General features: G+C 45.4%; 1 protein-coding gene across 14 annotated transcripts in view; it reads right to left on the bottom strand.

Moving 5' to 3' along the window:
* Positions 1–852: 852 nt before the first annotated feature.
* The window catches only part of SYT6 (synaptotagmin 6), a 73,175-nt gene continuing 60,819 nt past the window's right edge, over positions 853–13,208 (bottom strand). For 7 of the 14 annotated variants that reach the window (XR_001483378.4, XR_006690485.3, XR_012416229.1 and 4 more), the window contains 2 exons: positions 12,922–12,990; positions 10,044–11,285 (listed from right to left, as the gene is read on the bottom strand). Coding sequence is in view for 8 of the 14 variants with exons in the window: in XM_045365268.3 (XP_045221203.1) it covers positions 12,924–12,990 (67 nt within the window). In the remaining 6 variants the exon portion in view is untranslated. Of the gene's footprint in view, positions 992–8,506; positions 11,286–12,921; positions 12,991–13,208 lie in introns of those variants that run through there. The other 7 variants (XM_045365255.3, XM_045365260.3, XM_045365273.3 and 4 more) reach the window with 2 other exon arrangements.

Below are 13,208 nucleotides of genomic sequence, written 5' to 3'. Positions count from 1 at the left end.
TGAGATAAGGAAGAAGGAAACAACACAAAAGAAGTAAATAGGACATGCTGGCGGATTGAGGGAGTGAGGGGAGTCAAGGGTTAAACTGATGGGACAATGTTGCTGAAGTCTGCAGAGGCTGAGGAGCGGCTCTGAAGGATATGTTGGGTTTAGGTTGTGGCAGGATATCTCAGGGCCTTGTCTAACAGCAGGTGACAATTTGGGCCTGGTGCTCAGAAGAATAATGGTAGCTGGGGACGCAGATCAGCCTGGCATGGAGGTGGTAGGTGAAGTGGAGGTGGAGGTGAAGTGGGTAAGAGTGTGCAGGGAGAGGGTGGAGGACTAGGGGAGCCTTCTCACTGCCAGGAGGTGTGCAGAAGAGTCGGGATGGCAGCAAAGCTGGATCTCATGCAGGAGCCCAAAGTCAGATAAGGAGAGAACCTCCAGGAGGGAGCGGCCGATTGGTTGCAGGAGGCACTTCGGCAGCCAAGGAGAACATGGGTTGGAAACACGTCCTTTAATAAGCCATTGGCTTTGAGCATTGGTGAGCAGGTCAGCAGGGGTGAGCGTCCCTGTGGTTGGGCTCTGCTCCTTCAGTAAGGGAGCACTGAGGCAGTGGAGGTCCCGCTTCACCTGAGGGGCTGACATGGACTCCCTGCACAACGTGGCTCTAAACTGGACAGTGGAAGGGTAGCCTCTGCTCTGACCTGTCACTGTGTCTTCCCTGAACGTCTGTGCCTGGCCAAAGCTGAGCTGTTCATAGTTGTCCCACACCGGCTCACTCTGCACTTCTCCCCAGATGGCCTAGAAGACCACGGCCCTCTCTGCTCCTCAAGCCAGAAGCTGCGCTCCTGTCAATAAGCTGAGGTTGCTGGAAATTTTCGGACTGCCGAGGCCACTTCCGCTTCCGGGTTGTCTGACCACTCGCCAGTTTTCTGCTTGCTCTTTAGCGGCTCCTCCTCCTTGTAGCTCAGCACCCTGTGAGGTTGAAGAGGCAGCTGCTCAGCTGTGGCTGAAAGTGAAGAAGCTCTCGTTAGGGGGTAAGGGTTGGAGTTTGAGAGGAAAACTGTTTGATACCGCATGGCTTCACATTTTCCCCCAAAGTGAAAATCCAGCTGGTTTGTTCCCCTGGTTTGTCTCTGAAGCAGTATCTGGTATTTATAGAAGACTGAGCCAAGGGCCAATCAGCTCAGAATGGAAATGCCTGAGCCTGGAGTTCTCTGGAGCAACCGTCTCCTGGCTTTCTCTCTCCCTGGAGTTCAGCTAAGGTTTTCTCTCGAAAACTTTCAAGCCCTGAGAATCAGTTTGAAGAACCACAAACTGGGGAAAGGACCATAAAACACACTGACTGTCTTTCTCTTGGCATCGACGTCTTGTATGTTTTTTTATGGTTGATAGCAAGAAGGTAGCTGAAGAGCTAGGAGAATGGCCCGGTGCGGGGCACGAGGAGCAGCCGCAGCGTCCAGCTCTCTAGGGTGATGGGCATTGTCTCCTGTTCCTGCAGCCTCTAGGACCTCCTGCTTCTGAATTATGTGCCTGTGCTAACCTACTGGGACAGAATTGTTGTTTTTAGCATGTACCTTCCAGCTGCAAGGAAAAGGAATGGGATATTTGACATTTTAAAAGACAGCTGGAGTGAGTGAGATATCAACTGACACATTCATTAAATGTCATCACTTTTGTTTCTCTTCCACGTTCAGTGCTTAAGTTATTCTAAATTAATTACCCAGCCACTTGATTTATTCCTTACACCCCCCTCTTTGCTCCCTGCCACCTTCTCCAGGCTTAAGAGCAGCACAAGTTACCCGGTTGTAAAGGCTGAGTAGGGGCCTTCAGAGAAAAGGGAGACTGTCCAGGCAGCTAGGCTGCAGGATGTTCTTACAATGGGGTCAGAAGCTGAGCCTGACCACTGCCATGAAAGTTGTCATCCCCCTGTTTTACAGGGAAGTGAGGCTCAGAGAGGGCGAGTGATCCATCCGGGGCAGACTGGGGAGGCTCGAGGAGCCAGAATTTAACCCAGGTCTTCTGGCTCTAGGGTCTTGAGCTTACCAAATGTATTGGTGTCAAACAGACAAATCTATCTTCACATGCTAGGTAGCCATGGGGATTAAATAAACTGGAGAATACAATTTCACACCCCTCTCTTGCCCCTATTTCCTTGTCAGGGAGAGGGAGAGCCAGGAGCAGGAGGGCAGCTACAGGTTAACATCCAGGAGGCACATGAGGAATCTCTCTGCACAGTAAGTTAGGTATATTTGGATCATTCAGCAATGAAAGTTCTTAGTAATTTAAGGAAGACAACGTGTGAAGTTTGTCTGGCTCTTTGATTTCACAATCCAGCTTTACTGCTGTGTGTCATTGTTGGTAATTTTTCCAGAGAGATGAAAGACCATGGTATAAAGGGCCATAGCCCTTTCAACTGTGATTAGCGAGTCCTCTGTCATCTCAGGGACAGGTTTTCATTCCTTATTGCTGCAGCCTGAAATGTTCCCACAGACCTAGCCTAGGTACAGACCGCAAGCTGAAGCCACAGAGAAAAGCAGAAATGCTACATGGCTCAGGAAAGCCTGGGGCATCTGCCCACATTGGTGCTTGTGTCTCTCTGGATAATCTCTGATGTGTCACCAAACTTCCCCAAACTGTGTGGAAAAAAGAGCCACCTCAGGGAAAAGAGTCACATCTCCTCCATTCCTTCCCCCAGTACTGATTCACTGTGAGTTGGTCGTCCTCAGCTGAGATTGCTGCAGGAGGTGATTCACAACTCTGGTACTGAAAGGAAAGAGATGCAAGGAGGCAGGAGAGCTGAGCTAGCCTGTGGGAGTGCCTGAGTTTGCAGGGTTCCTCTGAACCCTCCGTATTCTGTCTGCCCTCTTCTGTGGCAGCTCATCAGCTCATCACCAAATTTCCCTTTTTGTCAAGTCTCATGGCTCATGTTTTGTCTGGAGCTGCATATTGCAACAGCGTGATGAATTCTCCTGCCTTTTTGAAGCTCAACACTGCTTTTCAATAGAGCTGTGAAGTTATACCGACTAAATTCTTTCTTGCATTGTCCGTCATTTGCATCATTGTCATTGTGGGGTTACTGGCTGGGGTTGGGTTTGATACGCAGATCCCACAACTCTTTAGCTGCTCCTGGAGGAGTAACTGATGTGGGGGATCAAATTAGTATGCATGACTGATGGTTCTCAAAGAGTCCATCACGGGGCCCTCTCCTGGAAGGGATGAGGCTGGAGTTTCAGAAGGTACGTTTAGGGGTACACCAGGAAGGGATATGCATAGTTGTCTGGGTTAGGTAATCTTTCTCTAGGATGTCTTAAATCTCTGGCATTTCTCAAGCTTTGCTCTTACTGTATTACAGAGTAATTTTCTATTTCTTTGTCTCCTCCTCTGAATTGTGAGCTCCTTAAAGAGCTATGTTTTATTAGAAGGCAGCTTAGCATCATGCTTAAGCGTGTGAACTCTGGGATTTAATTACCTAGGTTCAGTTTCATGATCTTGAGCAAGCTCTTTACCCTCTTAGGGCTGGAGGGAGAATTAGGTGAGATTTTGCATGTAAAGCACTTAGAACAATGCCTGGCATATAGTCACTGCTTAGTGTATGTTAGTTATTATTATTATTAAATTTGCATGTCCTCATCTCTAACATGATACCTGATATACATTAGATGCTCAACACATGTGTTTTGAGTGAATAGATGAGTAAATACCCATGTGTATGTAGCAAAAGAGGTGAGCCTGCCATAATGTGAGTAAGCCCAGTTGAAGTTCTTGAGCATTCTGGGGCTGAGGTAGGGCAGGAGAGAGAAGCTGGGCTTCAGGATTCAGTTCTGTTGTTCGGTTGGGAATTGGGCCAGGACATTTGCAGTTGTGGGAGATGACTTTCACAGGGAATTGGTAAGAGTTGAGTTTGGTGTAAAAGGTCTGGTTAGCTAGTTTTGACCTCCATATGTACTTGGTTTTTTACCAAGGATCACAACATGTGTATATCAGTAGGGTTCTCAGAGCAGAGGTGGATTTATGGACAGAATGTCAGCAAATGGCACCTTGTGGAGTGATTATAGTGTCTTCAAGAGTTGGGTTCCTGCCAATATTACCCAAAGTAACCCACATATTCAAGGCAATTTCTATTAAAATCCCAATGATGTTTTTTAAAGAAATTGAAAAATTCATCCTAAAATTCATATGGAATCTCAGGGAACCCTACATAGCCAAAACAATTTTGAAAAAGAACAAAGTTGAAGGACTCACCCTTCCTGTTTTCAAAGCTTACTTCGAAGCTACAGTAATCCAAACAGTATGGAACTGGCATAAAGACAAACATATAGACCAAATAATTAGAACAGAGATCTTAGTAATAAACCTTTGTGTATATGGTCAAATGATTTTGACAAGAGTATCAGGACCATTCAGTGGGGGAAAGGACGGTCTTTTCAACAAATGATGATGGGAAAACTGTATACCCACAAGCAAAAGAATAAAGTTGGACCCTTACCTTACATTATATGGAAAAATTAACTCAAAATGGATCAAAGTCCTAAATGTAAAGATCTAAACCTGTAAAACTCTTAAAAGAAAACAGAGGAAATCTTCATGACATGGAATTTGGTGATTATTTACTGGATACAAAGGTACAAGTAATAGAAGAAAAAAGACGAATTGGACTTCATCAGAATTAAAAACTTTTGTGTATCAAAGGACATGGTCAACAATATTAAAATGCAGCCCATGGAATAGGAGATAATGTTTTCAAATCACATATCTGATAAAAGATTAATGTCCAGAATGTATAGAGAACTCCTACAAGTCAACAATAACAACAAAAACAACCCAGTTCAAAATGGGCAAAGGACTTAAGTAGACTTTTTTCCAAAGAAAACACACAAATGGCCATTAAACACATGAAAAGATGGTCAACATCACTAACCATTAGGAAAATGCAAATCAAAACCACAATGAGATACTACTTCACACCCATTAGGATGGCTACTATCATAAAAGCCAGGGTTAGTGAAGATGTGGAGAACTGGAATTCTTGTGCAGTGCTGATGGGAATGTAATAAAATAGTGCAGCTGCTATGGAAAACAGTATGGTGGTTCCTCAAAAAAATTACAAACAGAATTGCTGTATAGTCCAGCAATTGTTTCTGGGTATACATGTAAAAGAATTGAAAGCAGGGTCTCAAAGAGATGTTTGTACACCTATAGCATACAATAGTAGCATCATTCATAATAGCTAAAACACAGAACCCACCCAAGTAGCCACTGGTGAGTAAATGGATAAACAACATGTGGCATATCCATACAATGGAATATTATTTCGCCTTAGAACAGAAGGAAATTCTGACATATACTACAACATCTGTTGAGGACATGATGCTAAGTGAAATAAGCCAGCCACAAAAGAAAAAGCCTGTGTATTCTACTCATATGAAGTACTTAGAGTAGTCAAATTCATAAAGACAGAAAGTAGGATGGTGGTGGCCGGGGGCTGGGGGAAGGAAGGAATGAGGTGTTAGTGTTTAATTGGTAGAGTTTTAGTTTTTCAAGATGAAAAGACCTTTGTGGATGGATGGTGTTGATGTTAGCACAACAATGTGAATGTACTTAATGCCTCTGAACCATACAATTAAAAATGGTAAATTTTATGTTATGTGTATTTTACACAGTTCTTTTTGAAACATCAAGGGCCAAGCTGATGGGAGACGAAAAAAGAGTTGGAGCCCTGCAAACATAGGTGAAAATGGACTTTCGTGAATTGAGTTATACTGAAGCAACTTGGATTCGCTTGTTATGAGGAATCATTTTAGGAAGCCCTTGATTGATCTGTTTTTGTTCATCAGCATTTGCATCAGTCAGCCTTGCTTGGGCACCTCTCCATGATGATTCACATCACTTTCTTTTCCCTTGATGTCTAAATGCTGATGGTTCCCGAAGAACCTCTTTTTAGGCTCCCTCGTCTACTTGTACTTAACAGCGTCAGCCTCCTGTCTTCACATCGCTTTGTGGTGTAAGGTTTCCAGAAACTAACATCTCACACCTGACCTCGCTGCCAGGATGCATCTTGAACTGCAGCTGTCTGCTAGACATCCCTCCAGCATCTCAAACTCAGTTTGGCCCAAACTGGACTCATCACTTTTTCTTGCTCTGCTGAATTTCTGGTTTCTGTGGAAGGCATAGAACACTTAGTCTCCAAGGTATAAAAACATACAACACTTGGGAAACCCCCTTTCCTCTCTCTGTCTTCCAGATGAGCTCAGCTGTCACCGGTGTTGCATTTTCCCTCTGTGACTATCAAATTTTTAAAAAATAGAGATGGGGTCTTGCTCTGTTGCCCAGGCTGGTCTGAAACTCCTGGGCTCAAGCAATCCTCCCACCTCAGCCTCCCAAAGTGCTGGGATTACAGGTGTGAGCCGCCACGTCTGTCTGTGACCACCACATGTTATACAGGTGCCCTGCCTATGTCTGGGTCAGCCCTACACTCCCTCTTGAGTGGACAACCACAATTGCCTGCCCATCTCTTCACCTTCAGTCTCTCCACATGGGCTTGCTGCTATGAACAGCCGAGGGAAAGCTGGGGAGAGGCTGGTCCTGTTCCCCCTACTAAGGAATCAGACCTCTGGATAGGGCTCACCCTGCAGGACAGCAGGACATGACACAGATCATGAAGTCCCAAATGGCTTCTGGCTGAGAAATAATAGCCCAGGGAGGAAAGGCTGGTTAAGTGGATGGGATGAGGCTGCTAGACTGAGTCTTAAAGTCAGAGGAGCAGTTGCCAAGCCACCAATGGAGGGTGGGGCAGCAGGTCCAGGTCCTAGTGGAGGCAGTTGGCAAGAGCTACACAGGGGCCAGGTCTAGAGTCTGGTGGGGTGGGGCTCAGGGCCAGGGACAGCAGGGCTCCATGGGCAGAAGTCCTGCACTCTGCCTGGGCTGACCAGTGCAAGCAGGGTAGCACTTGAACTCAGGGGGTTCACTGTCTCCCCTAGATTCAGGGTAGTGGCAGCCCTAGGAATTCCAGCTCTGGACCTTCACTTGTGTGGGCCCTCAGTTTGCAATATGCCTCCTCCCCACAACTTCCACACTTCCAAATCCCACTCAGCCTCAACGCCTAGCTCAGAGCCACTTTGCACCTGAAGCTGCCACTCATTCTGCTGAGCTGGGATGTTCTTTCTTGGACCTCTATATAGCCTTTTACTTCACCTCCATAACTGCACTTCCATTTTCTACCTTGAACTATCATTACTCAGTGCCATTGTACTAGACTAAAAGCTTTCTGTGGGCAAGTCGTTCAACAATGAATAGAACACATGGATGCCTGTGTTAGTGTTTCTGAATCCATTGTTCAGTAGCTGTCAGCCTCCACAGGCCTGTTTACGTTCACTGTGGTCTTCCCAGGTGCTGCTAACTCAGTATTTCCAGTTCTTCTTTCCCTGGGGAACTCGAGCCTCTTATGTTTTGTGAGACACTATCAGCAGTTCTGGCAATGGACTGTGAAGAAAAGTGATGTGTTACTAGAGCATTTAGGCCAGTAGAAGACCCTTCCAAGGACTCTTTTCCCTCATGGGTAGCAACTAGCAGTGTTTGAGATTTCAGTTACTCTGTCCTCCTGAGTCCCCCTGAATAAATACGATGAGAAAAGCTCCTAGCTGACCTGTGATAGATGAGCAAAGCTCCTAACTGACCTGTGATGGGCGCCTATCATGGATGAGAGATAGGCCTTTGCTGTTTTCAGCTACTGTAATCTGCAGGTTGTAATTGCAGCATAGCCCAGCCCATACTAACAGACACAATGACCCCTTTGGTTTATCAGCTCTAGATGTGACCAGCACATTGCCTCATCCTTCTGGCTGCTGGGTGACCTGATGGGAAGCCACTGGCAAGGGGAGGCTGCGTCTTCAGGCAGGAGAGTGCTGCTCTCAGCAGTTCAGCTCACTGGGCCTCTCATGGTGGAGCACCCCTCATTTAGATGCAGACGTGCAGGAATGGATGGTCCCTTCCACGCCCCAATCTACGGACTGCTCTCTAAAATAAAAGCTGCAGGCGAGCAGAGAGATATTCTATTATATTAGAATGTTCTTTTTTTTTTTTTTTTTTTTTTTTTTTTTTTTGAGGTTGCAACAGTATTTTCCCATGGCTTTGGCAAATTGTGTTTTACAATGGTTAGCAGAATTCCTCTGCTAGTGGGTGACAGCATCGTACTTCCCAGATGTGAGTGTGTGGCCCACTTCCCTAGGGGAGCTTCAGCATCTGCAGGGGCTGCTTGTTGAGCTGAACAGCTGAAGGAACAGCGGAGCCCTGTGTGCCAAATGATCTCCGAGCCACAAGCCTGACAAAACACAGGTGGATTCCAGCCTGATGGGGTACACAGGTATTCCTCCGCCAGAACAAAGAACAAACAAGCCCTTCTGCTCTACCTCTGTTAGAAGGGAAGTGGTTATCTATGTGAAGCAAAGATGGAAAAGAAAAGCTTTGCGACGTCCTGTGCGTGTGCTGACTGCTAAACCCCAGGAACATAAAATGACAAGAGAAATGGGCAAGAGACAGAGATTTAATTGAATAAAAACTCCAGGCTGTGACAGGGGTGGGAAGACACGAAGCAGTAATTAACAACATAATATTTTAAATGACGATGCAATTAATTAACGTCCTGGGTAAGTGCAGAGGGGGAGGAGGGCATCTTTCAGCCCAGAAACACTGCTAAATAAAGGAGAAGGGAACTTTCCATATTTTTTTTTAAAAACTATGTGCAAATGGCCCTTGTTATCACAACTTTATCAAAGCTCACAGCAACAACCCGAGAGGCTTCTCCGGCCAGAGAAAGCCAACAAATGGATCGACTTTGTATTTCATTTTTTTCTCCTCTGTGAGGGAAGAGATACTGGGCTAGATAATGAAGTTGGCAGATGCTCAGGTCTCATTCATGATTCAGGTTGAAGACTAGTCTACTTTGAGGGTGCTGGGGGTGAGGCTGCAGGAGCTAAAAGCCTCCCTGGGGTGGGCTCCCAGGCCTGTAGGAATTGACCCAGACTGCCAGAGCAGCAGCGGTTGCAGTTGGCCAGGGTGGTATGGGGTCTGACTAGAATCTATTCAGAAGATGATTTTCTGAAACCATTGGGATGTTCACTCATGGGAGATAGCTGCTTGGATATAAGAGGAATGTCTCAGATGAGCCATACTATTGCAATTCACATTGATCACACTCCCTTCTCCAAGAGGTTAGAATGGGTTATCCTCACCTGCCTAAGGGTTTAATGATGACAGCTGGACGTGCATTTTGAGTTCACTTCCAGAAGGGCCTTCTCACACTAATTTCTGGACTCCTTATGACCCAGGAAACTCAGCTGTCCCTTTGTAATTGCAAGGTCTACAGCATCTGTTCACTGATGGAAACGACTATCTTGATGGGGTCAGTCTAGAGTCAGAATCACAATGAAGTTTGTCGCCTGCTAGGAATCTTGTCATGACCTTGGGTTTTTTTCTCACTCTCAAGAGAACACCCAAATGCAGGACTGCCGGACTAGGAAGGCCTGTCAATCACAAGATATCTGGGGAGAAAAGTCATCTTTACACATGAGTCCCTAGCCTAAGGTTCAGTACAGGGTGGAGTTTAGGTTTATCTACATTTACTTTTCTAAGCAGAAAACTCCTTTTGCCACAATATCCTGTTAACTCATGCCCAACCTGGTCATTTTTAGGGCTAGAAGACACTATGCAGAGTTCTATCAGCAGAGAAATCTGACAACTTGGTTTAAAGTGAGGGATGCTTTATTGGTCGCTGCTCCTCTACCATGTAACGTATATAAAGAATAAGACACGGATGTGTGAACAGATTTTCTGTTCTTGATTTTCCACTGTTAAAAGAAGGGGTTCTTCAGCAGACTTGCCTCTTGCAAGTAGTACACACAGCTCTGGAAACCGGCATTGTGCTGCCACAAGTCAAAGTAGAAACTCACCTCCACGCGCTTACTGGGGTTGCACAAACTGAGATTGAGCAAATCAACCTGGTTTTAGGGGTTGGTGCGAAGAACACTATTAACTCAACAGAAATGTGCTATTACAACACAGAATCGTTCAAACCATTTTTTTTTTTCCTAAATTGAGTTTGGCCTAAGGTAGAGATCTAAAGGAAACAAGAAACCCTCACAACCACTGAAACAAACAACACTGAAGTACTTAGTAATTTATAGAACTAAAGTTTAAGATGAATATTGTCCCAGAGCCAAAGGGGCTGAAATAGGCTTACGCTCACTCAGTTTCAATCAAAAAGATACTCTTCATGGAAAGATGGACTCAGACTGCTACTTGGATTTCAAAACTCCCCATCTGGAAAAGAACATTTAATCTAGGTTGTTCTTTAATCTGTTTAGGCATTTTAAACAGAGAGTTGATACCTCATGGAATTATAAAGCTATGTATAATGCAGAAATCATTCCAGAACGTATGTGTCTCTCTTACTTTACAATGAAGGTTATTTCTGAGAACAAAGATCCTGTTTTCAAACAAATATGATCATTAACTGTGGCGCATCAGAAAACATACGGCGTGTTTAGTTTCGGCGGAATCATTCCTAAAGAAAGTGACTAAGTTCCCATGAAGAATCAAGACGTTTTCAATTCATGGGGAAAACCAGCAAGGAATCCTGCACTTCAGCTGAAGGCTCACAAGCGCCTCAGAGGTCTTGTGATTTCAACATGGGACTGATGGTCCCAATGTGGTTTCTGTCCCTCCAGCGAAGAGCTTCAAAGACTAGTAATTCGCCTCACAAAGGCTCTTCCATGGATTCACCTCATTCCTGCAGGGCACTGAAAACGCAACCGCAGTCCCACTGAGCGTCCTCCTTTTCCAGGGTTGTGGAGCTTGCTGGAGACACAGCATTTCAGAAACTCAATCCACCTCTTTCCAAAAAACTGTACATTGTATTTTCTAGAACCAACTTCTGGGCTTTCCACCCTTTGTCTTTTCCTACTCTTTTTTTTTTTTTTTTTCTTTTCTTAACAGTAGACCCATAAAAAGTGAAAAACCACAAAAACATCACCTTGGGAGACAGAAAAGACTAAGACAGATCTGACCACAAGACAAGTGTCTCAGCCTTGACCTACACAGGAGCAGGTAAGACTCTGGAGTGACGGACGGCTGCCACTGCTGCCGCCACTGCGACTGCACAACACTGTTTAGACGGTTGAACAAGTGCAAAGAGAACATTGCTGAGTCCCATTTGTGTTATTTGGCCGCACAACTCATGGTGTCGGAGGTGGCTTCGGAGATGGGCACGAGCTCTCACTGTCGAAGCTAGCAGCTCGGCCCTGCCACTGTAAAGAGGAGAAAAGTCTGGTTATTAATTGCTAAATAAATTTACATTTCAACTTGCAAAACTGAACTGGCCCAATGCACTGAATTCACCTTTCCCAGCTTCTCATAAGCTTTCTTGAATTTTGCTGTCAGCCATGCAAAAACATAAGGGAAACAGCTTAGAGCTTCTGGTTTGGAAACCTGATTTTCAAAAAGACCTACCGCAGAGATAATTAAAGCTTTCTTAACTGTGTGTGTGTGTGTGTGTGTGTGTGTGTGTGTGTGTTTGTGAATGAGGTGCTCTGACTGGACCATTTCTGTGCGCTTCAGCCATTTTTCACACTGAAAATCATATTATGTTAGCAGCGAAAGAGGCAGTGTGCAGAATATGTCCTTACTGCCAAGAACTGATGGTCATGCATTATTAGCAATTTGTCTGGGAGCTGATAGTACAGCTAAAAATCTGATACTGCTTTAGCTTTGAGCTGTCTCCTTTGGTCTTTATTCTTCCTATGGGCATTTGCACCTGACTTGTGGAGAGGTAGAGGCATGAGCAGACCCTTCTGGGCTTCTGTAACCCCTTTCTCCTCCCCAGCTCTCCTAGCTCAAAGACTGTCTTCTATCAGCCAGACTCTAACCCTTCTGTGAAAGAGGTCATGTAATGAGGCGTAATGGAGTGAAGGAGAGGGCTGAGGCTGGCTGGACTTGAGCCATTCGATCCTTCTTTAACCAGTCATTGTTGCAGCAGTCATAACCGCAGCAATGTTTACTGAGCAAGGATCTGACCCCATGAATATTCTGGACCTGCCTGGGGGCTGTATATTAATAACTTCAAAGTGAGTCAGTGTCCACTGCTCACCCATCCTTGGAGTGGGTTGCAGAGACCCAGTACTCTCCTGGGTGTCTGCAGGACAGAGCTCCAGAGATAAGAGGTAGGTAGGTGGTCAAGATGGCCTTCCTGACCTGGAAGTGCAGCCCCCCCTTCTGCTTCTCATGAGTGTTGAGGGTCTCCACTGTGGAGTAACGGGGCTGAGCAGAAGCTGCAACTATGCATCTGTGCACACACGGAGGTTTGGGGTCAGGGGAGGATGTGATTCTCCCTCAATACAGTCTTTTCTAGAAGGGCCGAGCCACCTGAGGAATAGATCACTTTCTATCCAGTATCACCTATGGAGTAGATGGGAAACCCACAAAGTTGAGGAAGGATTCAGACCTACTAAACTACCTTAATGCTTTCAGTTCTAAGGAAAGCTTCTGTTACCATTCTCTGGGCTCGGTTCTTCGTGGGCTTCTTAGGACTCCCTGTGCAGGCCAACTGAAGATCTTTATGACTAACCAAGGGCCAGACAATCAGGTACTGATGACTACCATTATGTGACCTAGACCTAAGCAATCTTAGCATGTCAGCACTGGAGGCAGGCTTGGAAGCTGATCCAGTCTAACCTTGTTCTTGCAAATAAGAAAACGAAGACAGAGAAGTCAAGACACAGCTGGCTAGGGGCAGAACCAGGACCCGAAACCAGGTCTCCTAACACCCAACTAAGTGTTGTTTCCACTCCATCCTGCTGCTATCTCAGCATTTGGCCACACTAGGGGAAGAAGGAGACAAAAGGTAATAAGCAACCTAACGTCTTTGGGTCCACACCAGGTACTTACTCCTAACTCCAGGTGGCAGTCTCTCTGCTTGCAGCATCCACTTGAATGAAATCACAACCGAGGGTTTCCCTGGTGAAATATTTTAGATAAATAAATGCCTGGTTGTTGAGCCCACTGTGGCTTCTGACTCAAGTGTTTCTTAACCAGAAGGTGACAACAGATGATTACTAATGCTCTCATTTAACAGACCTTCATTTTAGGAGTTCTACTTTTCTGTTACAACCTTTACTGTTGGTGAAAGGTACATTATAATCACTGGCTTCTTCCCTGGGTAAGCATGCCACTTA

The sequence above is a fragment of the Macaca fascicularis genome, chromosome 1, assembly GCF_037993035.2.
Source record: "Macaca fascicularis isolate 582-1 chromosome 1, T2T-MFA8v1.1".
In the NCBI taxonomy this organism is placed as follows: Eukaryota; Metazoa; Chordata; class Mammalia; order Primates; family Cercopithecidae; genus Macaca; species Macaca fascicularis.
Note: the sequence above shows the minus strand (reverse complement) of the source record. Positions and strands in the feature narration are given on the sequence as shown.